Source organism: Monodelphis domestica, chromosome 4 (assembly GCF_027887165.1).
Source record: "Monodelphis domestica isolate mMonDom1 chromosome 4, mMonDom1.pri, whole genome shotgun sequence".
NCBI lineage: Eukaryota > Metazoa > Chordata > Mammalia > Didelphimorphia > Didelphidae > Monodelphis > Monodelphis domestica.
In genome coordinates this window covers 64,614,443-64,640,178 of record NC_077230.1, presented here as the reverse complement: position 1 = coordinate 64,640,178, position 25,736 = coordinate 64,614,443, and the positions used below count along the sequence as shown (strand labels likewise).

Sequence of the window (25,736 nt, the reverse complement as noted above, 5' to 3'; positions counted from 1 at the left end):
AAGGGAGTTTTCTATCTTTGTAATTACTAACTCACAGATTAAAAGATATCATATGTGTACATAAGAAAGATACTTGAGACATCAAGACTGAATTCTAGGTTGTACTATGTCCTGTTACACTAGAGACAGAAGACTTATACAATAGTGATGAATTTAGAACTACAAAGACTCAGTGACTTATAGGATCATGTTAAACTTGGACCTAAGTTGTCTCTGACATTTAAAAGCTATGGGACTCTGCATAGATCATAGCCTCTTTGAGCCTCAGTTCCTTCATCTGTAAAACGAGGACATTGGAGTAGATGACTTCTAAGGTCTTTTCCAGTTCCAAATCTACTATTTAATTCCAAATGTGTCATTGCATGGATATGGGATATCCTATTTTCCTGTCTCTGTTCAGTGAGATGGATATGGATGACAGAATGGAGAATGGAATATACATGAGGTTTACAGAATGATATTTATTATAATGCTCCAATGACATTCAAAGCACAAATATTCCTTTTGTTTAATGAATGGGTTAGAGGCTAAGGAAGTTGCATCCTTTGCTCCTGGTTTGGCCCTCATAGTCAGCTTGTTTACAGCAGAGTTCTGTTCTTGCTGTTCTTCCTAGGCTCTAATTTGCTTTAAGAAATCCAGGAAGACCCTATGGGATTACCTCCTTTGAACTTACACTCATTCTCAGGGCTCTTTGGTTATACCAAATCTCTTCCATCTGGGTTGTTGAGATATCCTTCCTCCTATTCTCAGAAAACATGATAACTGGCTGGGTAGGGAGCACACTATTTCTCTTCAGTTTGAGTTTCAGTAGAGCCAACTCGGATTTGACTTTGCTTCTTCACATCTACATATAGTAGTTTGTATTAATCACATTAATAATAAAGGAATTAAAATGGCTATATTCTAAAGGAAGTGCATGCCAGTGGTATTAAATGGTGCCTTTCTGATCATCTTGTTTGCATGTTAATTCTAAGCTGCAGAAGACAGCAACAAGTTCAAGGGAATGATACTTTCCCTGTGTGTTATCATTTTAATTCTGGAAAAGCTCCCTAATAGGCAGGCTTCATCTCCTCTATAATGTGGGTTTTCTAATCTGAACATTCTTTAATTTAGATAGATGACCCCCCCAAATCCTTTAAATCCACTCCTGCTGGCTGTAATTAGAATGATTTCAGAACACTTTGTTTACAGAGCTACCTATCAGGATGGAACAGAAGATGGATTTGTTTACCAAAACTAATTTGTAATTGTGTGCAATGAAAGCCTCATCTCATTAGCTGTAATGGTGATCTGTTAATTTTTGTCACCCTCTATTCTGTGTGCGTGATTTGGGGTGGGGGTGGGGAGAAGGACGGGCATAGGAGGAAGGGTGAGAATGCAAAGACCGCTAGGGGAGTTTTTATCTGAAAGTGGCTCATTTCCTCCAGCAGTATGATTGTCACAATCCAGAGAACTTCCTTTCCCAGATGGTCATTTTTGTGTGTTAAACCCATAAGCTATAAACCAAGCCATAAAGGGACTATTGTGACCAAACACTGAGAGCACATTCTGGCAGATTAGTGATTGTTTGGTAACCATATTGTCTACTTAGTACCTCCAGTCTGAAGAACTGGCTTGCCAGGTGCTTAGGAACACATGCTCGCCTCGCTGCTTAGTAGGGCCAAGGTAAGCGCTTAGAGATGCTTTCCCTGAAATGGGAGATCAGGTTCTCGAGTCACCTCAAGCCAAACTGAGTGAAAATTTGGAAGCTTGTGACTCTGTTTCCAAGTCTCCTTTTGCACTTCTCCAACTTGCCCAGCATGAAATCTTCCCATCCGTTTTCAGCTGAGCCCCTTCTCCGCAGTGAGGAATTCTGGCCTCCTTCCTTCCTCTTTAGCCACGCCATTAGGAATAAAGTGCCCCTCTCCTGAACTCTTCTTGTTGGGGGCCATTTATTCATCTTCTGCCACATAATTCCTCGTATGCCTGGTATTGAATTCCTTTTTCTTTTATAGCCTTGTGCTGACACCTCTACACCCCTACCATGAAATCACGAAATAAATTCTTCCCAGCTTTAGGGTTAAGGGCTTGATTGAGCTTCAGTATAGATTTTTAACTTGGGAAAGCGATCGCTTCAAAGGTGTCTGGTCTCATCACTATCTCTTTCTGATGAAGTGGACAAGGCAATAAAATTGAGAAATCCTAGAGTAGGAAGGGACCTCAAGGGTCATGTAGTTTAACTTAGTTCTTTATGTCAGAATTCCTCAGATCCTTAGATAATATTCTCCCTCTGAATACTGCCAGTGATTCATCCATAAATTATATATATATATATATATATATATATATATATGGATTTTATACATATAGATTTATGTGTATTTGTGTTAGGAATACATATGTATCTAATTAGAATATACACAGAAACACACAAATGAGTATTGTCCAGTGATGGAATGAGATGCTTGAAAAGGTTGTGTGGGTATGTGTAAAGAAAACATAGGCAAGCCATTTCTCTTTGACTCAGTTCCCTCATTTGAAAAATGGGAATGATAATAAGACCTACCTCAGAGTTGTAAGGATTAAATGAGATGTCATACATATTTTATATACCTTAAAGTGCTATAACCATGTGAATTATATTATTATTATTATTATTATTATTATTGTGGAACCCAAATTTGTCTTCCTGTGACCACTTAGTCTTAGTTCTGCCTTCCAGAGCTACATAAAACAATAATTGTTTACATTTCTAGAGTGATTTAAAATTTGCAAAGTACTTTGATAACAAATGCGTGTGAATATGATCACTTGGACTTGCAATTCCATCCATGTTGAGAATTCTCAGGATGGAAGCACTTTCTAGCACTGCAGATTAGCAAATCATTGTTTTTTAAGAGCTTTTGAGAGCTGACTGGGATATTACAAAATTAAGTTACTTTCAAGCTAATATATAACAGAAGGAGGAATTGAACCATTGCCTTTCTGATCCCAAGGCTGACTACATTCTGACATCAGGATGCTTCTTATATAGTAGATAGTTCAAGACTGTGTGATATGGCTGATTTAGCTGAACTGCTTTCTGGGCTCATTTTAGAGACAAAGATAAGGATTCAGGGAAATAAAAGTATCTAAAGTCAAATTGTCATGAAAGATAAGAGTCAGGGTGCTAATTTCTGCTCTACTATGCCCTCTCTTTCCTCTTATCTTTTTTCTTTCAAATATATGAAGAGAAGTTTCATATATTCCCTTAAACCCCCTTTATTTTCTGAAATGTATTTATTTATTTATTTGTTATATAAAAATTCCCAGCCATCTCCTACTTTCTCTTCCTTCTCTGCACTAGACACCATTGAACAAAAAAGACATATTTAAAACTATATCTTTCTTTTTTCTATTTGTCAGTTCTCTCTCTTGATATACATGTCATTCTTCAAACAATATTTCTGTTATAAGACATAATGTTCTCTTGGTTTTGCTTCTTTCACTTTTCATATTTCATGAAGGTCTCTCCATATTTTTCTAAACTTAACCTGCTCATTATTTCTCATGGTGTATTAGTATTCCATTACAACCATACATAAGAACTTATTTAGCCATTCTCCATTTGATAAGCATACCCTTGATTTCTAGTTCTTGTGCTGCTATTTTAGAGCAAATATATGCTATTTTCCTTAATCCGGATCAATTACCAAAGGAAATAAAGCTAATAGTGGTATTTCCAGGTCAAAAGGTATACATTTTTGTGATTCTTTATGCATAATTCCAGATTGCTCTCCAAAATGGTTGGATCAGTTTATAGTCCCAACAGTGTATTTTTGTCTCCATTTTTCCAGATCCATTACAACACTTGTCATTTTGCTCTATCATCTTAGCCAACCTAATAGGTATGTGGCAATATGTCAGAGTTGTTTTAATTTGCATTTCTCTAATCAATAATTATCCAGAGCCATATTGGAGAAGAAGTGGCATGCATGCTCTAGCATGCTAGAGGGGATTCTTCCCTCTGCTGTCTAGGATAATGGCAGGGGGTATGTGTCATAGGTAGCTTGAAGGTGCAGTTTGGGCACACGATCTCTAAAAGGATTGCTGATACTGATCTAGAGCATTTTCTCATATAATTATAGTTTGTGTTGTTTTCTTTATCCCAAAACTATCTATATCTTTTGACTTATATTCTTAAACATTTGGCAAAGTTCTCTATATATTTTAGGTATGAAACCTCTATCTGAGAAACTGTCTATAAAATCTCACCCCCATTTCTTCTTTCCTTCAAATACTGCCTGCATTAGTTTTATTTGTATAAAAGCCTTTAATTTTAATGTATTCAAAATTATCCATTTTATATCTCCCAGTGACTTCTGTCTCTTGTTTCTTCATGATTCTTCACTTTTCCATAAATCCGATGGATAATATGTTCCTTGTTATTCAATTTTGCTTAAGATATCTCCCTTTCTTCCAAGATCATGTATTCATTTGGATCTTATCTTGGAAAATGGTGTAAGATATTGGTCTATATCTAGTTTCTGCCAGATTACTTTCCAATTTTCCCAACAATTTTTTGCCAAATAGTAAATTGGTTCCCCTTTAAAGTTTTACTTTTCTAGATTAAACCATATAGCTTCATTAGTTATCATTTATATGACTTAGTTTCTAGAGTGATAAACATCTTGACTCCCCTTTTCTGAATGTGCTTTTTTTCCCCCTCCCACTACATGGGAATATCTGTGGCCATCCACCATTTTGTCAGGAAAAAAAGATGTGTTAGCAAAGTCATGACAACATTAAGAGCCATCTCTAAAGCAATTGGATCATGATTTTCTATGTCTATTATCATTTGTTTGAACATGCTTGTGTTTTATAGTCAGATTTAGCTTTTGACAGAGAACAACTGATGGTTATAGAGAGATGAGCAGAACTTAGAAGAAATAGTCTTGAATTTAATTTCATTCTTTTATGGATTTAGCTCATAGAATAAAGCTGCTGCCATAATAGTCTAGAGGTGGGCAAATGATTGACTCAACTAAAGGGAGATAATAGGATCACACTTGTTGACCCACCATTTGTAATTAAGCCTGGCCATTTATGCTCATATCCTTCAGTGTAGAAGTGACCCGTCAGATTTGCAGAGGTATAGCTAGCCCTCCCCTAACTTGCTAAGAAGCTTCTGTAATGTCTACAGAACCAGGAAAGAAATGTCCCCTAATTTCAGGTGCCCAGCAAAGGCATATTAGGAGTTGGTGGTCCTTCGTAATTGCATGTTTGTGCATAAGTGTGTACACAACCCCCTATATATTTTTAAAGACTTTGACCCTTTCTTCCATGCTATTCTTATTTCCTCCCAGAAATGTAACCTTCCTACTGCCTGACAAGTTTCTTGATGAAGAAAACATTAGCTGTGCCTGAAATATGCAGACTCTGACAATCCGAGAAAAAAGCAAGAGAAAGGAGAGGTCCAATTTGCTCCATTTCTTTTTGAGTTAATGCCTGAGTTCTTTTGCACTTGTGGCTGTGATTTAATCCCTGGGCACCTGGGTACATGCTAATTTGCATGATTGGCCTAATGACCATTGACATGAGTTACTGAAAATCTAATTAGGCCTTTTGAGTGGAGAAGATTTTTTCAAGCAGCCTGACATTTGGTGAGAAATGTGGTGTCAGCGGAATGTCTAGCTTTAATATAATTTCTAATTTGGGGAAAGGTATTGGCATGTAATTATGTGGGCACACATAGAGCAATTATCTGAGTCTATCTGGAATGCTGAGCTTCTAGGCCAAAGAAGGTGAGAGCAGCCAATAGGTTTCAAGAGCAGGGACAATATGCTGCCACTCTGCAAACTCACTGAGATGTACCCAAGAATTATCTTTGCAGAACTCTGTTTGTTAGGCTGAACTGAATTGGATTCAATTGGATAGTTGTAGTGGCAGGTGGGGTTGGAGACCAGAAAAAGCCAAGCAGGATGGTGAAAACAACACTGGACAATGCCAGAAAAACCATATTTTCTTAGTGCTGAAAATTTATTTGCTGTGTGACCTATTACAAACTACTCAAACCTCTCTGAGTCTTAACTTCTTCATCTTTCAAATAAGAATTCTATGATTTCACAACCTATATTATTACCAGACTGTTGTGAGCAAAGTGCTTCACAATCCATAAGGTTCTCTTCTAGTGTGAATCCGTATTAATCTTGTTCAGAGTGCAACTATTTCAAGGTAGATCAGGAGGAGGAAGATAGTTTTGGAAGGCTGATCAGCAGGAGTATTAATAAGATTGGTCTGCCCTGATGATGGAAGAACGGGACTTCCGTAATGCTGTTTGGTCCAACAAGCTTTTGACTAACCTAGCTATCACTAGGACAAGATGCAGATCAGGTTTTATTGGAAGAGAGGATAAATAGAGTTAGCTACCATAACCATCACAAACCAACTTAATGTAGAGACTAAACAAAATCTTTCTGTTGCTGTCTCTCTTCCCCCCAAAAAAGAAAATGGTATGAGAATTTGATATTTTTTTCTACTAAGGAGCTCAAGTTTTTGGAGTCTGTTTCAATTTCTTTTCTTTTTTTCTTTCCTTTTTTAAACCCTTACCTTCCATCTTGGAATCAATATTATGTATTGTTCCAAGGCAGAAAGAGTGATAAGGGTTAGGCAATGGGGGTTAAGTGGCTTGTCCAGGGTCACACAGCTAGGAAGTGTCTGAGGCCATATTTGAACCCAGGATCTCCCATCTCTACACCTGGCTCTCAATCCACTGAGTTACCCAGTTGTTTTGATTTCAAATAGGTCATGAACCAAAAGTTCACATCAAAGACCACCCTGCAGAAACTGGCTAACCATTTGTTGATCTTCTATTCACACAAAATGAGCTTAGAGGAAGGACTCAATTAGTTTTTGTTATATTCATTAGAAACTTTTTTCTTTTTACCAATCAAACTTTATTGTGGCACCTAACTCTCTGCTCTGATCCTCATTGATATTTCATTGTTATATTTGAATTTTAAGTCTTTGAGTTAAACTTAGATGGCATTGCATACAATCTTTCAGCTTTCTCTCTGAGATTAAAAGGATGGAACTGGAATTGAAGAAGGCAAAAACCAGAATGACTGATGCTAAGGATTGGTGATGGTATCTCAACCAGAATAATTTGCTTTCCCATTATAGGTTAGGTTGATTTCTTCATGAAGAGGATCACTGGAAAGTGGTGCAGAGAGGGTCCCAAAATAATTTTCATCCTGGAAAAAGGTATTGGTATTCTGAAACTAGTGCTCATAAAAGCAATGCAAACCCCCGCTTTATTGTTTTACCCTTGGAGTATGGATTGTGTATTTAAAATAATTTCTTTTCAGTTGGAATCCAGAAAGTATTGAGTTCAAGTTCTTCCTTGGACACATGTCTAGCTGTGTATCACCTCACTAAGTCACTAAACTTTTCAATGTTCCAGAAACTAAGTTGCAGAGAAGTTGCAGACCCACACTGATAGGGTTTTCTCACTAGAATTCCCTATACCAGTAAAAACACTTATTTAGTCCCTATTCTAAGACCATTTCTAAGAAAAATGAACTCCTGAAATAAGTAGATGATCATGGCTGAAGACCATTTTTGCACATTATTTTTCAGAGGTCATGATCCATCTTTGTAAGGTTGCAAGAAAAGAAGGGGATCACATGTATACAATGGACCATGCACCATGCTGATTTTACCTTATGTACCTCTTCTATGTGCAATTAATGCGTTATCTTACTTTATAAAATCACTAACCATGAAGAAATTGTAATGAAAATGGCAAAGCAATCTTTCCCCAAAGTCATCTTTACACTTGGGATCAGATTCAACACAAGGTCATGTGTATTCAGCTTTCATTAGAAGGACCATTTTTAAGCCTGGAGCAAGCAGCTGTTATTTTGCTGAGAAAGAAATTTTCTCCTTTTACCTGGAATGTAGAAACCTACAATTTTAGGTTAAATTGGACTGTAGTAGTGATTTAATATCTGAACAACGACTTTAATGCTTAGATATAAACCTATCTTTACCCCAAATATTTAGTTCTCTTAAGCAGACATCCCAGTGATGGTCATATGAAGTAATTTTCTAGCATTAACTTCATGACCAACAAACATGGTTTCCTCATTGGTGAATGCTAAAAGCAGAAGACAAGACTGTTATCATTTCAAGAAGGGAATGTCTTAAATACTTTATCTTAATTTCATCAGGCAACTGATGAACCGAAGTTCAATATATCCTGGATTTTTAGTTTAACGCATCAAAATAGAAGCAAAGGGGGAAGGTTGTGGGGGAGAGACAGTAAATGGGGAAATTGTTCTATTTTTCCCTGCTAATGGATCCCTTGCATTTTATGGGTGATAGTTATCATGGAGACTTTTGACCCTGGATTTCTTATTAAGTGTGTTTTCTCTCTGGTGACATAATGTAAAAAGAAGAATACTTGTTAGCAGAAGCTGTGAAGACTAGTGGTCAAGACTTTGTAGTAGATGCCCACTGACTGGAGAATGACCAAACAAATTATAGTAATGAATGTTATGTGATATTATTGTGCTGCAAAAAAATGATAGCTATGATGAATGAAGAGAAGCATGGGAAAAACTATGAGTTGATATAGAATGAAGCAGAACTAAGAAAATGATATACACAATGATTGCAGAAATGAAAATAAAAAGGGAAGATAGCTACAAAACAATCAAAAGTGAATGTTGCAAAATTTAAAAGACCTAGAATGATCCAGAAGTTTTAATATTAGAGAAGTCACAGATATTCTCCCCTTTTCTCTCAGTCTTTTACAGAAACAGAGGGTCTACAGGTATGAGGTACTGAATATATTTTTTGACGTAGTAATCCGTTTTACTAATTCTCCCCCATTCCTTATTTTATTTCTTCTTAAAAATTTTGTTATTATTTGAGATGGAAGATTTGGTGGGAGATGTATTAGGGAGGAATATGAAGAAAAAATTTAGGCAATGTAAAGGAAAAAATACCAACACATTTTTAAAAATCTACCTGGGTTCCATTTTATGCTATTTGGTCAGAAGCATAATATAGCCAGCTATGCAATGCTATTTCCTCTTGGTTTCTAGAGATTTAAACATCCTGATAATTCTTCTCTGGATTGCTGGACATACATAAGATTATACTGTCATCAGAGATGGACTTCAGCAAAGTCAAAATATTGGGAGCCATTTCTGAAGCATTTGGATCATGCTCTTCAATATTGTCTGCCAGTTGTTTGAAGATATTGATGTTGTGTAGTCAGGTAAAAGCATTTTACAAAAAATGAAACTGAGGTTGGGGTCACAGTACAACACAACAAAGGCCACTATGGCATGAGGTCTAAAGGGCACAAACATTGAACATATGTGCTCCTTTGACAGGAACACCTTGGCTTGGCACATAATTAGCAAGAATGGGTTAAAAAAGTTAGACAGTTGGGAAGCATGGCAGATATAGATGATCAACCTTGTAGTGTTAAAGACCTGAGTTTGAATTTTGCCTCAGATCATATCCGCTTTAGGGCATGGAACAAGTTAATTTATTTCTCTGACCTTTACCTTCCTTGTCAATAAGATGATTTAATAGGATCTGCATCATGCAGTTAACAGATATTTTAAAAAACCCAGCTTTGCAAACAAAGTACCATTTAAATGCTAGCTTATTATAATTATTAAAAGAGGAAGCAAGATAATATGCATCTATGAACCACTCTATTATAAACTAATTTTCCTTCCACTGAATTTGTCTTGATTACTCCTTGTATTATTTTCACATCATGAATTACCAAGTTGACTTGAGGGTAGTTTTTGAGTTGCTTTACCCTTTTGTCAAAACTGATGCTTCTCAGTTCAATGCTAAATCACTTCTTTATCTCTAGTCCAATGATGCCTTCTTTTATTACAGAACATTACATCTGTCAAGGAGCCATTTCTATTGACAGAAATTTCAGGATGTAGCTGTTCTTGATAGACATGCATCTGATGTGAACTGCTATGGTTCATCCTCATACCTGTAAAATCTCTTTTCCCATAATTCCCAACTTTTCACTCTCATAGCCTCTTACTCTTGGCAAACCTTCCAAAGTTAGGGACATGGTCTCTTTCTTCATCAGTGAACCTTATCTCCCCAGTGGAAAAGGAAAATTAGGCAAGGTAGCATATATATTATTGTTCAATCATTTTTCAATTGTGTCTGACCCTTCATGACCCATTTTGGGGATTTCTTAGCAAAGATACTAGAAGTAGCTTGCCATTTCCTTCTCCAGCTCTTTTTATAGATGAGGAAAATGAGGCAACCGATGAGTTGCCCAAGGTCATACAGCTAGCATTTGAGGTCAGATTTGAACACTGAAATAAGTCTTCCTGACTCTAGACTTTGTATTCTATATATTGCACCATTGAGCATATATAGAGAGATCTTTATTCTTCATTTTAATTCTCTTGCACTTTATGTCCTACAAGTGTCCCACAAACCACTGTCTTTTATAAAGCTAGATACTTCAGTGGGCAGAATGGAATCTCTGTGTGTGTACATGCATGTGTGGGGACAGGGAGAGACAGACAGAAAGAGAGAGAGAGAGAGAGAGAGAGAGAGAGAGAGAGAGAGAGAGAGAGAGAGAGAGAGAGAGAGAGAGGAGAGGAGAGCACAAGAATATTTTGCAATACTTTCAATAGATAACCTGTGTCTGAGAAGTAACATATGTGAAAAGCTAGGGATAGAACAGTTCTAGTTTCTACAGAAAAAGGGTTTCAAATAAATTTGGGGGAATATTGATGAAAGTAAAAATGAAGTAAGAGCTCGTTGGCAGAGTGCATAGAACAATGCATTTGTAACCAAGAACTGATTTCAAAAACCTGCTTCACACTCAAGTTATGTGATCATAGGCAGGCCACATAACTTCTCTCCACCTCAATTTACTCAGTTGTAAAATGGAGAAAATAGTAGTTATAACTGCTAAGACTGTTGTGGGGATCAAATGAGCTAACATATGTCAAGTACTCTATAAACCTTAGACCATAGAAATGTTAGCTATTTTTAAACAGGTGAATATGAAGGGGGAAAAAAACAGAAAGGAAAGGGAAGTAAACCTTTTTCTTTTTCTTGTATACCTAATGCACTGTATGATGTTTTGTTTGAAAGATCCTTAGAAAATACACTTCTATATATTTATAGATGGCCATTTTGTTTATTTATGAAAGCAGAATACTGATAAGGCCACCTATAAGAGCTAGTTTCATTATTTTCAGAGATGCTGATACTTTTAATCAAGGCCAACCATTTTGTATTGTATAAGTGATCTTTCAGAGAGGGAAAGGATTCTCTAATCTAATCTCTACTTAAAACATTTTCATTCAGTCATTCAATGTATCTAACCTCTGCCTAAATACATCTGGTCACAAGGAAAGGAACAGAGTGATTAAATTTAAACCTGGTGTTTCTGTCAAAAAAAATTCTCAAAGCTCATGCCTTTTTGACATGAGTGATTTCATTCTGACTCCGTCACCAGTTTGACAAATCACTTAACCTCCCCATTCATCTTTTTTTTTAATGAGTCTTGGCCCCTAAGGTCCATCCCTTTCATCTAACTCTATGATCTTCCCAAATAGAATTAGGAACATTAACTGATTAGTTAACTTCAATTATATTGTGATTGCCTATGGTAGAAGCTTGCTTCCTAACAGTTTATCACAGGTTTAGACATGCCAAATAAATGCTATTCCTTGAATCCTAAGAACTATAACAAGTTAAAATATTGTATGGTTGTCTTGTTCCCTATCAACATTTCACAAGGTTCTATTATAAGAGAAACTAAAACTCATGATCTCTAATGATTAATAAATAATACTTAATAGATGACAAGCATGAATCCAAAGGAGAAGTGACTAGCTGTCTGAAGACTAGGCAATGTCTCTGTGGTTGGCATTCATTATTTTCCCCCATGTTGATTTGGAAGTTTATCTTGAAGAGAGATCATTCCTCTGAAAGTTGTTCCCCGTGTAATTCCAAATCTGGTTCAAGTAGTATGTTGGTTAGTGTGTAAAGGCCTGGGAAATTACTCATTTTTTTAAGGTGGTAGGAAAAAACTAGAGAATGTTAAATATGAGTGCAATGTGATCCTATGTTTTAAAGGTCCAGAAATAAACACTTTATGGAGACACTCAACTGTGGAGATTGGAGGTTAGGTTAGCTGGCCAAATCAGCTAACTTTGGCCTAGGAAAGACGGTATCAATATTTATTCTTCAACTCATCCAGAACGACTGATTTCTCATAGAAGCCTAGAACCTTGTGTCAGTTGTCCTTTAACATTTCATTTCATATATAAGGCACTGAAATTGCTTAGAAAATAAATGGGCTCAGAGAGAATGTTCCCTCAGACTCAAATGGGAGACAGACATTTGAAGACATACTTCAATTTTATTATCTTTTAGGCATAGATGGGCATGTTAATCCATTTCCACACACAGTTCCTGTAATCACCGACAGGGAGTGAACTTTGAGCTGGGAAAACCTGCCTCCTGTTGCCAAAGAGTTAAGCTGAACAGAAGCTGGAGCAGAAACCTCAAACGGTGAGGACTAGTTCATCTTCATTCACAAGACTGGTGATGTGTAGATAGTGGTTGACAAACTTTTTTCTTCCTCCAATCTTTGATGTAGTGGACAGTGTTGCCCCATCTGTTCTTGCATGCTTTCTGTTTTCATTCTAGAGCATGCTACTTGAGATGGTCCACTCTATAGGTTTGACAGCTATTTTTGGAATTAGTTAACTATCACAAGCTGAAGCCAAAGTATTGTAGGTTTTTACCCTCTCTTCTTTGTGTCACATTGCTGCTTTCTGCAAAAGTATCTTAGCAACTGTACTTTGCAGCCTTTATCTCCCACAACCAAAAGAAAAAAAATTATATGTAAGTAATTTCTTTTTTTAGGGTTCATGTTTTATTTTGGAAAACAAGTGTTTAAAAATTTTAGAATTTCTTTAAACAAAATTCTAAAAAGAAAAAGAAAAGAAAAGAAATCACAGTATTTACAAAGATAACAGAATGGCTTTGCCATGCAAAACAAATTACTTTGGTTTTTTTTTCCCCTTTCACTTTGGTTTAAATGTTGACCAAAATTCAATTTTTTCCTGCCAAATAAAACTTTAATAAATCAAAGTTTAGAGGCAATATAACATATTTTCTTTTCCCTCTAATATTTTATACAGCATAGAGTTTAATAGGACATCTTATATATTTAATCCATACCAATGTACTACAGGAAGCTTTTATTAGGACATCAGTCACTACTGCCCAGACATTTAACATTGTACAAATTTACAATAACAGTGTGTTTCTAAATAATGCAGAAGTGTCAAAATATCATTCATAACTTCCATTTGAATTTAATCTCAAATTTGTCTGTTAACTTCTATTTAGAAAAAAAAAATCATTGGACCATTAAAAAAAAAAAAAAACATATGCCAGTTTCCTTTTTATTGCCCTTCCCCTCTGGATAATTGTTTTTTAACTGGAAATTTGATGCTGTTTGTCCACAAAATTATGTGACACTTGGACCAAAAATGGCTATATCATGTTTATCCAGAAACCAGGCTTCTGCAGGAAGGAGGAAAGGTTGAAAAGACTAATCACAAATACACTATTGCCCCATATCCAGTCTACCTCGAAATGTTTCCATTTATACTATCGTCCTAAAAATGTCCAAGCGTAAAACATGTTTATAAAGTTACAAATTTCAATGTAACTAAAGATACATAGACATTTCATTGTTACACTTTCATGTACTGTTTGATAAATTATGTACCAGTTAAAAACACTAAATTATCTCAAGGTGCATTCAATATCTGTAGCGTAGTTAACAAAAACACACACACGAAAAAAATATATATATTCTATTCTTGTGGAAAATAATGCAGCTCTGATAATGACCACTGTTAAAAAATCTCCAATTCTGACTGATATCTTCTTCAGAGAGGAAAAAAAGTGTATTTTTAAGGCAGTGGAAAACCCAAAGGATATAAAGCCAATTTGAAGTTTCATTTATGTTATGAAGAATGGAAATGGGGATAATTGCCATGATGGCCATGATTTTCCAAACTGTTATTAATGCACTGATTTACTTTTGTTTTCTTTTAAGAAAGATTCCCATCAACTGTCTCTATATGTACGTATTAACCCCCCAATTCAGTGTTGATATTTCTTGAGAACAGGCATTGATTTCACTTTGGGGAACCTATTTCTTATATGTTAGTATGACTGTGTTTTGACTGGTGTTAGTTTGTTGTATGTACATTAAAATAGTGTTCTTCAACCTGATGTGTGTGTGTGTGTGTGTGTGTGTATTGAGAAAGAGAGAGAAAGAGAAAGAGATAAAATTACATCTTTGAATAGAGTAACATGTGGTGCCCCTACCACATGGCAACAAGTTTCTACCTTAGGGTTTCAGAAACTTGTGATAAAATTTGAGGCATTACTGATAGCAATCAGAATCAGAAATGTACCTGCTCAAAGAGTATCCATAAAAAACAATCAAAATAAAAACATTACACTATACATCAGAATAACAGCAACTCCCAGAACAAAGCCTTACAGTGTATAAAAATAGCTACGTAAAAAATTTACATAAAAGGCAAACAAAAAAAGAAATCCTCAGTGCAGACATTTACAGAAAAAAAAATTCAAACAGAACACAACATAGTGACCTATTATCATGGCTGCCAAAATTTGTTTTTTTTTTTCCCTTAAATTTTTCTATTTGTTGTTTTACTTGAGATAATTTTCTAAAATCCTGTGACAGCTTGGTAGAATGAACTGCTTAACACTTGAACCATGAATAGCTGTCAATGTCTTTGTATATGTCTTAAATACAATCCACGTTCATGCTTCAATTGGTCTATATGGTTTTTTTCTCTGAAAATGTGGAAAGAAAAGAAATTAACCAAGGGAAATTACCATTAACAGTCATTATGTACCAGTCAATTGTTGCATGAGATAAAAATGTCATATATGAAAAAATTCATCTTTGACCTGATTAATTTCTAGTTCTGTCCCTAGACCAAATGTCTCTGTTCTATAATAATTTCTTTGAGATTTGTAAGACTTTTGTTGGAGGGGTGATTTTGGAGGAGGGGAACTGTTTAATCTTGACAAATCTGTATGACCTATAGAAGGAAAGGATTTCATCCCTTTGTAATATTGGGTTAAAATATTTGTCCTTCCCCATAGCATACCATACCTTCCCTATTCAGAACTAAAGTAATTTGAAGTTCAAATCTCATAATGAAAATATTATATCCCATTTCAAAGAAATGGATAGTGAAATTAATCACATGGTAAAGCTACTGAAGGGTTCATCTGAGTTGTAAATTTGAGAAATCTGAAAGTCAGGGCTCTTTTGTGAAAAGGGCACAAAAGTCAATCAGGTTAACCTTCTACTTCTAGCTCCTAAGCACTTTAACCTCCTACTCTTCTCATCTTTCAAACAGGTCTATATGACAGCAAATCAGTGGAGGCGTGTGCTGTTCTCTCTCATAAGTCTCCCTTTCACTCCTACATCTTTCTTACCATGTGACTAGATTCTATTTTGCTTGCTTCCTTCCTTACCAACCCTTGTCTTAAAGCTTTAACTATATAATGGCCTTCTATCTACTGGGGTGGGCATGGGCGTCATACTTGAAAGGGCCCCAGAACAGTCTATATTATTCTCACTAATGTACCAAATTCTCAAATGTTTTAGAGCTGAAAGGGGCCTTAGAGATCATTTAATCCAGTCCTCTTATATGCTAGGTGAGGAAACTGAGCTGGGTAGGGATAACGTGTCTTCTGCAAGATAATGGTTAGCACAGCTATGAGAAACAAAGCTGAACTTTGTACCTCTATCATATGGCCCCATGAGAGATAGTAAGTAGATAGAGTGCCAGGTCTAGAGTCAGGAATACTCTTCCTAAGTTCAAATCTAGGATCATAAAATTATTAGATTTGTGACACTGGGCAAGTCATTGAACCCTATGAACTCATCTGTAAAATGAGCTGGAGGAGGAAAAGGCAAAAGGATCTGTGTGGCCATAGGAATATGAAGAAATGAGAAAGTACAAATAAAACGTCCTAATCATCCTCTCTAAAAATCAAGAATGAAATACAATAATAATCTACTGTATATGGATATATAATTCCACATACTGTATTTATAGACAATAGTCTAGGGTGAATTGCCCTCCTTTTGTTAGAAAGATTTCAAGGGAAGTTTAAATAAATATTCTTTCTTTCATAAGTAAAACTTGCAGGTTAAAATGCCTTGATTACATATTTACATGAATCTCTTCCTTTTGTTTCCCCAAATCTAAACCATTAGAACCTTGTCATGTACTCTCACTCTTAAAACACAAGCCCATAGCATGAGGTCTCTTGGCAAACTGAAATGCTGTTGGCAATGGGGCCAAAAAAGGTCAAAGTTAAAATCTTGTGGGTGACATTGGTTTTTCAGAGGACAACAGTCTTTTATTCTGTGAATTTCCATTCTTTGTCCTCACCAAAGTGCTATATTTTGCTCCAACTAATAGCTCTTTCATAACTTTAAAGGGAAGAATTATGAAGTGAGAGCCTCAAAACCTCCTTTCCTTCAACCTCCTGGGATACTTCATACTTACCCACTAATACATTATGTTTAGTACCTTATGTAAAATCCACCTACCTGGAACAGCATTCAGGACAATTTTTCTCTTAAGCTTCTGTTTTGTGATTGTTTTCTTCTAACTTTTTGTTTTCCTCCATATTTCCCAGGTCTTTGTTAACATGTTTTGATGCTGTCCTAAAGGGAAGTAAGATAGCTATCATTGTCACATGGGTTGGGGGTGTCCATATAATATGATTAAGGTCCAAATGCTCAGAGTAATCACCAATATATTTTTGGCAAAGCATTATTATGAATAATTTCAGAAAAATAGAAGAGCTTTTAATGGAATTAACATTGTGGTGGAATTATGTTTATAGGCATAAGATTAACCAAAAATTCAATTAATTTTAATGTAGTATTCAAATACTCAGTTCTCTCATGTCTTTCAGTTGTACAAGTGCTGCCTTCTATTCTTATTAAAATGAAGAAGTCATTACATTACAGGTAGAGTATTCATGTTAGCAGACATTACCCCAAATGGGACAGTCTCCTCTCCAGTGTACACCCTCCTGACCAAAGCTTCTTACACCCAATTTCAGTTTCTATTTCAATAAAGAACTATGAGATAGTGGTAGAGATAGACCCCTAAAGCCCCTGGGCTATCGTAGTGGCATCTGCAAGAGATGTTTTGTGGATGGGTATCACAACAAAATCTTTGCTCCTGTCATGTTTATCTAGAGAACCTGGAAAGAAAAAGTAGCAAAAGATACCAGATGTTAAAGGTTGTCAACATTTGTCATTCTTTAAGCAGTTCTCTTCAGATACCTAGGTGGAAACTTCAATTTCCAGGCTTTTCAGGTAAAGCCAGAAGAGATATCAATTCCCATGGAAATGAGAAAATATTTTCATTTTTTTTCCTTCAGTCGCTGGTACTATGATGCAATAGCAGAACTCTCTGGTCTCTCAGCATGCATATATATATATATATATAAGCATTCATAAATCAATGTAAAACTAGGCACTCCTTGGTTGAGAAGCTCAAGGAAATGGAAATGTTTAAAAAAATCCTTACCTTCCTTCCTAGAATCAATATTGTGTATTGGTTCTAAGGTGGAAGAGTGGTAAGAGCTAGGCAATGGGGGTCAAGTGACTAGCTCAGAGTCACATAGCTAGGGAATATCTAGATTCAAATTTGAACCCAGGACCTCCTTTCTCTAGGCCATGATCTCAATCTACTGAACCATCTAGTTTCCCCCTTTCTCAATATATATAATATATATAGATATAGATATATATTCATTCAGAAATCCCCTTGGTTGAGAAGCTCAAGGAAATCTAAATTAAAAAAAAAAAAACTCCATTGTTCCTATAAGAACTACCCGTGGAAGACATTTCTGGATTCTTATGGCTAGAATCACTTTTCTGGGAAAAGGGACGGAGCCAAGTAAAGTATACATACAAGAAAGATAAAGACTTAGACTTATGACTCATTCAAACTGGGACACAATGCACATAGTTTTAGATGAATTAATGATTTTAAATGGTTAGCTTAATTTGAACTATAGCCTGCAAAATTCATTCATTAAATGTGTGAGCAACTCTAAAACAGTCTAAGAGATTCCCTTAATGTCATGATGACTTTTTCAAAGCCGGAAATTCCAAGATGCAAATGGGAAAATGTAGTGAATGAACTATGAACTCAACAAAGAAATTCCTTAAGTCAAATTACCTTATCAGTTGAATATTTTCTTTCTTTCACTATAATCAAATGAGATACACGTACAGCATTTTGCTATGTAAATCTTAGTTGTTATTATCGTTAGTTGCAATATAAAGGTACAGGGCACATTTTCATAGACGATCCAATGAAATACATTAGAAATCTTTTGGCAAAGTACAAGAACACAAGGTCTAGTACCAGCTCTATAATAAACTAGCTGTTGGTGATCTTTGAGTGACATAGTTTCTTTATATATAAAATGAAGGCTTTGGGCAAGATGACCTCTAACATCCTTTCTGGTGGTAAAATTCAATAGATCTAGAAATCCTTGTCTTCAGTCCTCTTCTACCCATTTTAAATTTAGCATGGTCAGATTTTATGCAAATAGTGCTCAACCTTTCCAAAAAACTGAGAGTCTGAAGTGTATGTAGACTTATCATCAAAATTCAGCTGATGATCACCGATTTCATTCATTAATCTCATTTTTAAAATGCAATGCAGTGAAATTATTAGTGGTTCTTGCAAAAATGATTCATATTTCTTCTAATCCTGAGATATTTGAATTTATTTTGGCATTTACTCATAAAATTGGTCTTTATCAAATTTCTGTTCCTCCATTAAAGTCCCATGTTCTCCAAACCTATGGCAATAAAAGATTAACCCCTAGAAGGTTCTCTCTATCTGGAAAAGCTTTGAGAATAAGGCCAGTGAAGTTTTGTGAATCTGTCATCCAAGTTCTAAGAGGGCAAATCTCACTGAGTATTGGAGAAGCTAATCACCGGAAGACCTGGTGGTGATTCCCCTTCACCCCCCACCCCCAATGGCAACTCACAAATCTATTAAGGATGAGAGGGACTTTGACATGCTCTCTAAGTGAGCAAATACTAACACTGATGAAATACCATATAATTTGAATTACTGAAGTTAAAGCCAAATTAGATGATCATCTTACATAAAGAAAATGGAAAAAGTAAAACTGAGGACATTCTTAAAATAATTCCTACTATAAACACTCAATCATTGCATACAAAATCAGCAGCTTTAATGATAGATACATTTTGCTGATCATATTTACATCAAATCAATGGAATAGTCAACCACAGAATCAACTACTTTTTAACTCTATATTTTCTTTTTTCTTTTTTTTTAAAACCCTTACCTTCTATCTTAGAATCAATACTATGTATTGTTTCCAAGGCAGAAGAGCAATAAGGGCTAGGTGTGGGGATTAAGTGACTTGCCCAGGGTCACAAAGCTAGGAAGCATTTGAGGTCATATTTGAACCCAGGACTTCCTGTCTCTATGCCTGGCTCTCAATCCACTGAGCTCCCCAGATGCCCCCAATTATATTTGCTATCATCTTACATAGTAGTGTCAGTGTCAGATAAATGTATGGAAATGATATAGGTGGTAGAGGAGTCACTGAAAACTATTGGTATCAATACATTTAACTAAGACAATGGGTTCAAGGCTCCAGAGCCAAGCATTTGTTTTGCTAACTTCAGTTGTGTCAATATTAGGGGATACCACCCCTGAATGAAATGTGACTTTGAACTTGTAGTATCAGGCATACCTTGGTATCTGCAGGGGTTACCTCTTGTGCTTGTCTTTCTGCTTTTTTTCAATCATGGGGATCGTTAAAAATAACAACAATAATCCAAGAGACAAAAATACTGAATATGAAACAAAGCCCACAAATAATGAACAGAAAAAGATATTTTTAAATTGAATTAAATACCTAATGAGTGTGGAAGCCTGTTGATCGCTTTCTCTCTCTTTTCACTCGTTCTTTATCTTTTCCATTAAATAAGAGGAAAATATGAAAAAGAACATGTAGTACGGTATTCTGAATGCAGTAAAGAACTGAATATGTTGGCAAAAGCTTGATGCTAAAGCAATGCATTATATGTCTCTAAAATTGAGAAGACTGGGAAATTGATGCTCTAAGAAGTTCAGGGGAAGTGAGGGGAGAGCAAAGGAGAGAGGATGAATGAATTGGTCTACTGTGAGCTTGCTTGTGAAGTTCTTTTTCCTTGGGATTGGTGAGCATTGAGAATAAGTAGGAAAGAGATGCCCATGAAAGCAAATATTGGTATGAGAGTGTTTTGGACAGGAGGCAGTGTTTAAGGCTCTAATATCTATATCACTAAGCAAAACTATTTGCTAAAAAGGGTTAAGAATGGTAGATTGTGATTTTACCTGCCTGTTCACCTTTGGTTGAGGTAGGGAGGTAAGGGATGAATTCCTTTTTTTTTGCCTTCAAATATTTGCTTTTTAAAATGTAAAATTATTTTTATTATATACTTAGCAACCACAACCAGCAATGAAAACTTTTAACTAAACAAATGCATAAAAAAGATTCTGTGCAGAACACAAACTCTACATTGTTTATAATTTATTAACAAATATACTGCTTTTGAGTTCCCTTTGGACTTGGAAACTTTTTTCTCTTAAGTTTTTGGCTGTTTTTTTTTAAATGTAATCTTAGTATGAATTATTCTTATTCTCTTTTCTTTTCATTCCTCCATATATTTCCCTTATTCTTTATAGTTTCAATATTTGTCATTTCAAAAAAATAATATAATCCATTACGTTCAATTATCACAATCTATTCAACCATTTCTCCCATTCAATGAATTTGTTATTTCCAGTTATTTTATCATAACAAAACTTCCATGGATGTTATAATTTTTTATTCAAACTTGTTTTAAACTTCTGATAAGTATTTATATACTGTAAGTCACTGAATCAGAAGGTAATAAAGAAATATCATAAGACTTGTCCAGGATTGTGCTATTCCTCCTAGAACTTCCGATTCTGTCCAAAGGAAACAACTATACATGCTCAAAGTCTGCTCCTAGCATCATAGAGTTGAAAGAGGATTTTAAAGCAGTGAGACAGGCTTTCTATAATCAATACTATTATTTTACAGTGACATGAACTGCCTTTGACTATATATAATTGAAACACAGAAATGCATTTTCTTGGATTGGGGAGATATGTAGAAACGGGATATTAGACAGAAAAGGTTGGGAGGGAAAATAAATGAATTGCTTTAGCTCTAGTCAGGGGATCTGCAGGTCACTGATTAAGCCTGGAATTTGTTTTTCTCTGCATCTTAACTGGCTGTCTGGACTTGTTTGGGAATAGGCAGGCCAGAGTGAGGTTGGGTACCTGCCTACAGCCATGAATTAAATACTAGTCCTTAGGACAACTTATGTCAACTATATCATGAAAACTCTGGGGAAGAAAAATTCTGCCTGTTCTTGCTACTCTCTTTTGTGCTTTATTTTCATGTTCATCTGTTTGCATAGACATCTGAGTGGATACATTCCATTGATTAAGCATCTACTATATGCAACATACTGTTCTAAGCAGGATAAAAAAAGTTAAAGAAGATGTCCGTATCCTCATGGAATCCACAATTTAGTACTGTAGATGGGTGATGTCAAAACTAGAATCAGGGGCCACTAATGTATACATACAGATCCCCAAGGGTCACGTACTGATGTGGGTTTAAAATGTTCCAACTGTGTTGTATTGAATGAATGGATGTTTATTTTGTCAAATATTTCAGTGTTACATTTAAATGTGTCTCCTGAGTGGCGTGGACCTGACCAGCTGGTGTGTTTGGCAATTCTACTATCGATAAAGCACTGTATGCCTGTGGAACAGAAGAAGGATATACAGATAGAGATTGGGTGACAGGAGGGAGAGAAAATAAAAGCGGGGACAGATGATTTCATTCTCTCCACTCTCATATAGTTCACTTGAGACAAACATCAAGAAAAGCCTTAATGGAGAAAGAAGTCACAAAAGGTCAATACTCAATTTTGAAAAATTTGAAGAGGGATAGTGGAATAGAGGAGGTGGATGGAATGACTAATTTTGCATATGAACCTTTGATCTTTTCAGTACCAACTGCTGATATCACTATCCCTGCCAGCTAGTACCCAGATGACTTTAAAGGAAGGTGCTATTATTGATGTAAATGGAGTTTGAAACTGCCTGGCATTCTAGGGTTTGTAGGGGACAGATGAGTTATGCCTAAGGATTTTTTTTAAGTCACATACATATTCAGTGAGAAGGTAGATTAAAGAAAAGGTACCAGGAGATGGTATCCTCAGTCTTGCCAAGGACATAATGGCACAAGCTGAAAAACATTAGTATAGAGGTTAAGAACTGAAATAAGAAACCAAAAAGAGAAATTGAAAGGATGGAAGAGCTATGGCAGAGGAGAGAGAGAGAGATCATTGTAGGCCACTGGGACTCTGTAGATATCTCAGGACAGAAATACTCATCTCTTCAAGAAATGATTGAATTTATTATTTAGGCTCCTTGATATAGATGTTTCAGTTAGTTTTAATAGGAAGGGTTTTATTTGCTCTCTCAGAATCTCTTAGGTAACTCTTTCACCCAAGATGTGATCCTTTTTTTTGTCCCCATTCTACTTAGGGAGAAGGGAATTGTCATAAAGACACATTGAACTATTCCTTGTTGCTACAAGGAAAATTTTCCAAGTATGCTATAGTAGGAATTCTTATTCAGGTACAGGGCATCCTAGTTAGCTGCTGGTGTTTCCTCCAACTTGAAGTTTTGTGATTTTTGAATTGCCCTTTTGTCAAAATTCAAGAGGAAGTAGTGCTTTGCAAGTGTTTGTGTATTCCTGTGCTTCCCAAGAAACCCCAATGGAGACTCAACCCCTTTTTTCCCCCCACCCCTCACCCAATGAAAATGGGGCTTTTTGAAGAATATATATATATATATATATATATATATATATATATATATATATATATATATATATATATATATATATATATATAAAGAGAGAGAGAGAGAGAGAGAGAGAGAGAGAGAGAGAGAGAGAGAGAGAGAGAGAGAAAGAGTAGGTCCTGTATTCAGTTACTTGGCAAGGTTATTGAAAGATACACACACACACACACACACACACACACACACACACATACACTCCTGTCTAGGAAGGCAAAGGTTTTTCTATCTCCCAATCCCTACTGAATAGCAATACTCCTTTCAGTAAGATCATTCTCTACTATATACCTATGTAAGCTTTAATAAAAAATAAAGAAGAAAAATGGAACAGTGAGCAGAAGGAAACCATCACCCCATTTTTTTCTCACAAGGGACAGTTGTCAGTATAATCTTGGACTTGAAGGAAGAACTTGGTTGTAGAACTCATAATTTGGCACCTGGAGTTACTTCTTTTTCCTACTCTTTTTGACTCCTTGGAATATCTAGAATTGCCCCAAGAAATTCATTACTATAAGGAATTCTTGTATAACTAAAGTGAGAAAACAATACAGTGAGAGTACAATCCCATAATGGGGTCACAAATTTGGACATGACTGAATACCACCACTCACCAATAATAATTTAGGAGGGTAAAAATTAATTGAACTGGTGAACTAACTTTCTCTTACTAAATACAGATTAAAAAAAACCCATAGTTCCTAGCTCTATTCAGCACCATATTTAAAATACTTGTGTGTATGTGCATGAATGTGTATTGGAGAGATATCACAAATGGACAATGAGAAACAAAGTTTAGCATAATTGACCTGGCTGCAATCCATTTGGGGAGTTAAACAGCAATTTAAATGGTTCCGAAAACTACCTTGCTACAAAAGCCCATTTTAAAAAAAATGTTAATAGTCTTCCATGAATCATGAAACACAAAGATCTTGGAAGGTTCAAAAATATAGATGATATAAAGAATAATGGAAAGCTTCATGGTGGGCTGAAATAGGTCAGAACCCTTTATTCAAGAAACAGTCTAAAAGACATGACTGATGAAAAATGTGATATTAAATGAAGTGGAGGGATTAAGACACTAGGAATAGAGAAATTTCACTTGATCATTGAGTTGTATGGTCATTTGGTATTTGAAATATTATAGAAAATAGAAGAAATACTACAGGGTCTAGAATGTCCTGATTTTTAAAAAAAGGGATGAAAGCTGATCACAAAGCTATAGGTTGGTGAATTACCTTTATTCTTAGAAAAATTCTGTACAGTACTTTTAAGTGGATGGTTTCTAAAATGATCATTAAATCAACCAACTAACTAAATAGCAATTATTAGGAGCCTATGTGGTACTGCTACCGAACCCCAAAGATATATTAAGGGAAAAGACTTGTATAAAATATTTATAACCACACTCTTTGTGGTAGCAAAAAAAACCCTGGAAAATGAGGGGGTGTCCATCAATTGGGGAATGCTTGAACAAAGTGCGGTATCTTCTAGTTATGGAATATTATTGTGCTGAAAGAAATAAAGAACTGGAGGAATTCCATGTGAATTGGAAAAACCTCCAGGAATTGATGAAGAGTGAAAAGAGCAGAACCAGGAGAACATTATACACAGAGACTGATACACTGTGGTACAATCAAATGTAATAGACTTTTCTACTAGTAGCAATACAATGACCCAGGACAATCCTAAGGAACTTATGAGAAAGAATGCTATCCACATTCAGAGAAAGAATTGTGGAAATGGAAACGCATTAGAAAAATACATGATAAATCACATAGGGATATGATTGGGGTTATGATGTTAAAGGATTGCTCTACTGCAGATATGAATAACATGGAAATAGGTTTTGAACAATGATACATGTATAACCTAGTGGAACTGCTTGTCAGTTTTGGGAGGGGGGAGGAAAGAGTGTATGTGTATGTAATTATGAATCATAATCATGGAAAAAATATTCTAAATAAAAAAAGGAAAACAGAAAGAGCCTATGTGCTAGGCATTGCACTAAGGCAAAGAAAGGTAAAAAAGTCTGTTTTTAAGGATAAGCAAAGAGACAAGAGAGAAGACACTATGTAAAAACTGGCTATATATAAGTTATATACAGGATAAACTGAGAAGAATAAGATGAAAGAGAAACTAGGAGGTGGAGTGATTAGGGAATGGGGGACATACCATGAACTTAAAAAGGAATAAAAAGGAGGAAGAGAAAGATAGACAGAGAAACAGGGACAGAGAGATAGAACGAGAGAGCCAGAACCAGAATAGAGAATTTTGATTATAGTATAGTTTAAAAGTTTTCCATAAATAAAATAATTGAGTCAGAATTAGGAGATTAAATAACAAAGTGTTAAATCTTTCTATTAAATATCACTGATAAAAGTATTATAATAAGAAGTTTCAGAGAAAAGGATGTCACACAATTTGGAAAATTTTTCCATAAATTAAAGCTGTCCCATAATGGAATAGGCTATCCCAGGAAATCGTGAATTTCCTAGCCCTTGAGACTGCTGCAGAGAGGTTGTTGTAGAAAAGAGATATGTATTGTAACTGATTGGACTAGCTGATTGCAGATAGCTCTTGCAACTTGGAGATTTTGTAATTTTTATATATAAAGAATGAGAGGTAACAGATAAATAACACGAGTGTGAAGTTGAG

General features: G+C 35.5%; 1 protein-coding gene and 1 long non-coding RNA gene across 3 annotated transcripts in view; one reads left to right on the top strand and one right to left on the bottom strand.

Annotated features, from left to right (window-relative positions):
- The first annotated feature begins 1,599 nt into the window (after positions 1 to 1,599).
- On the top strand, positions 1,600 to 12,544 carry LOC103093270 (uncharacterized). Its single transcript, XR_008911098.1, has 4 exons — positions 1,600 to 1,665; positions 7,141 to 7,221; positions 9,069 to 9,244; positions 12,412 to 12,544. It is a non-coding gene; the product is annotated as an uncharacterized LOC103093270 (long non-coding RNA).
- Positions 12,378 to 25,736, bottom strand: part of ALCAM (activated leukocyte cell adhesion molecule) — a 244,055-nt gene continuing 230,696 nt past the window's right edge. For both annotated transcript variants that reach the window (XM_056793419.1, XM_056793420.1), the window contains 2 exons: positions 16,667 to 16,783; positions 12,378 to 14,886 (listed from right to left, as the gene is read on the bottom strand). In XM_056793419.1, coding sequence (XP_056649397.1) covers positions 16,696 to 16,783 — 88 coding nt within the window. In that variant the 3' untranslated portion in view covers positions 12,378 to 14,886; positions 16,667 to 16,695. The remainder of the gene's footprint in view (positions 14,887 to 16,666; positions 16,784 to 25,736) is intronic.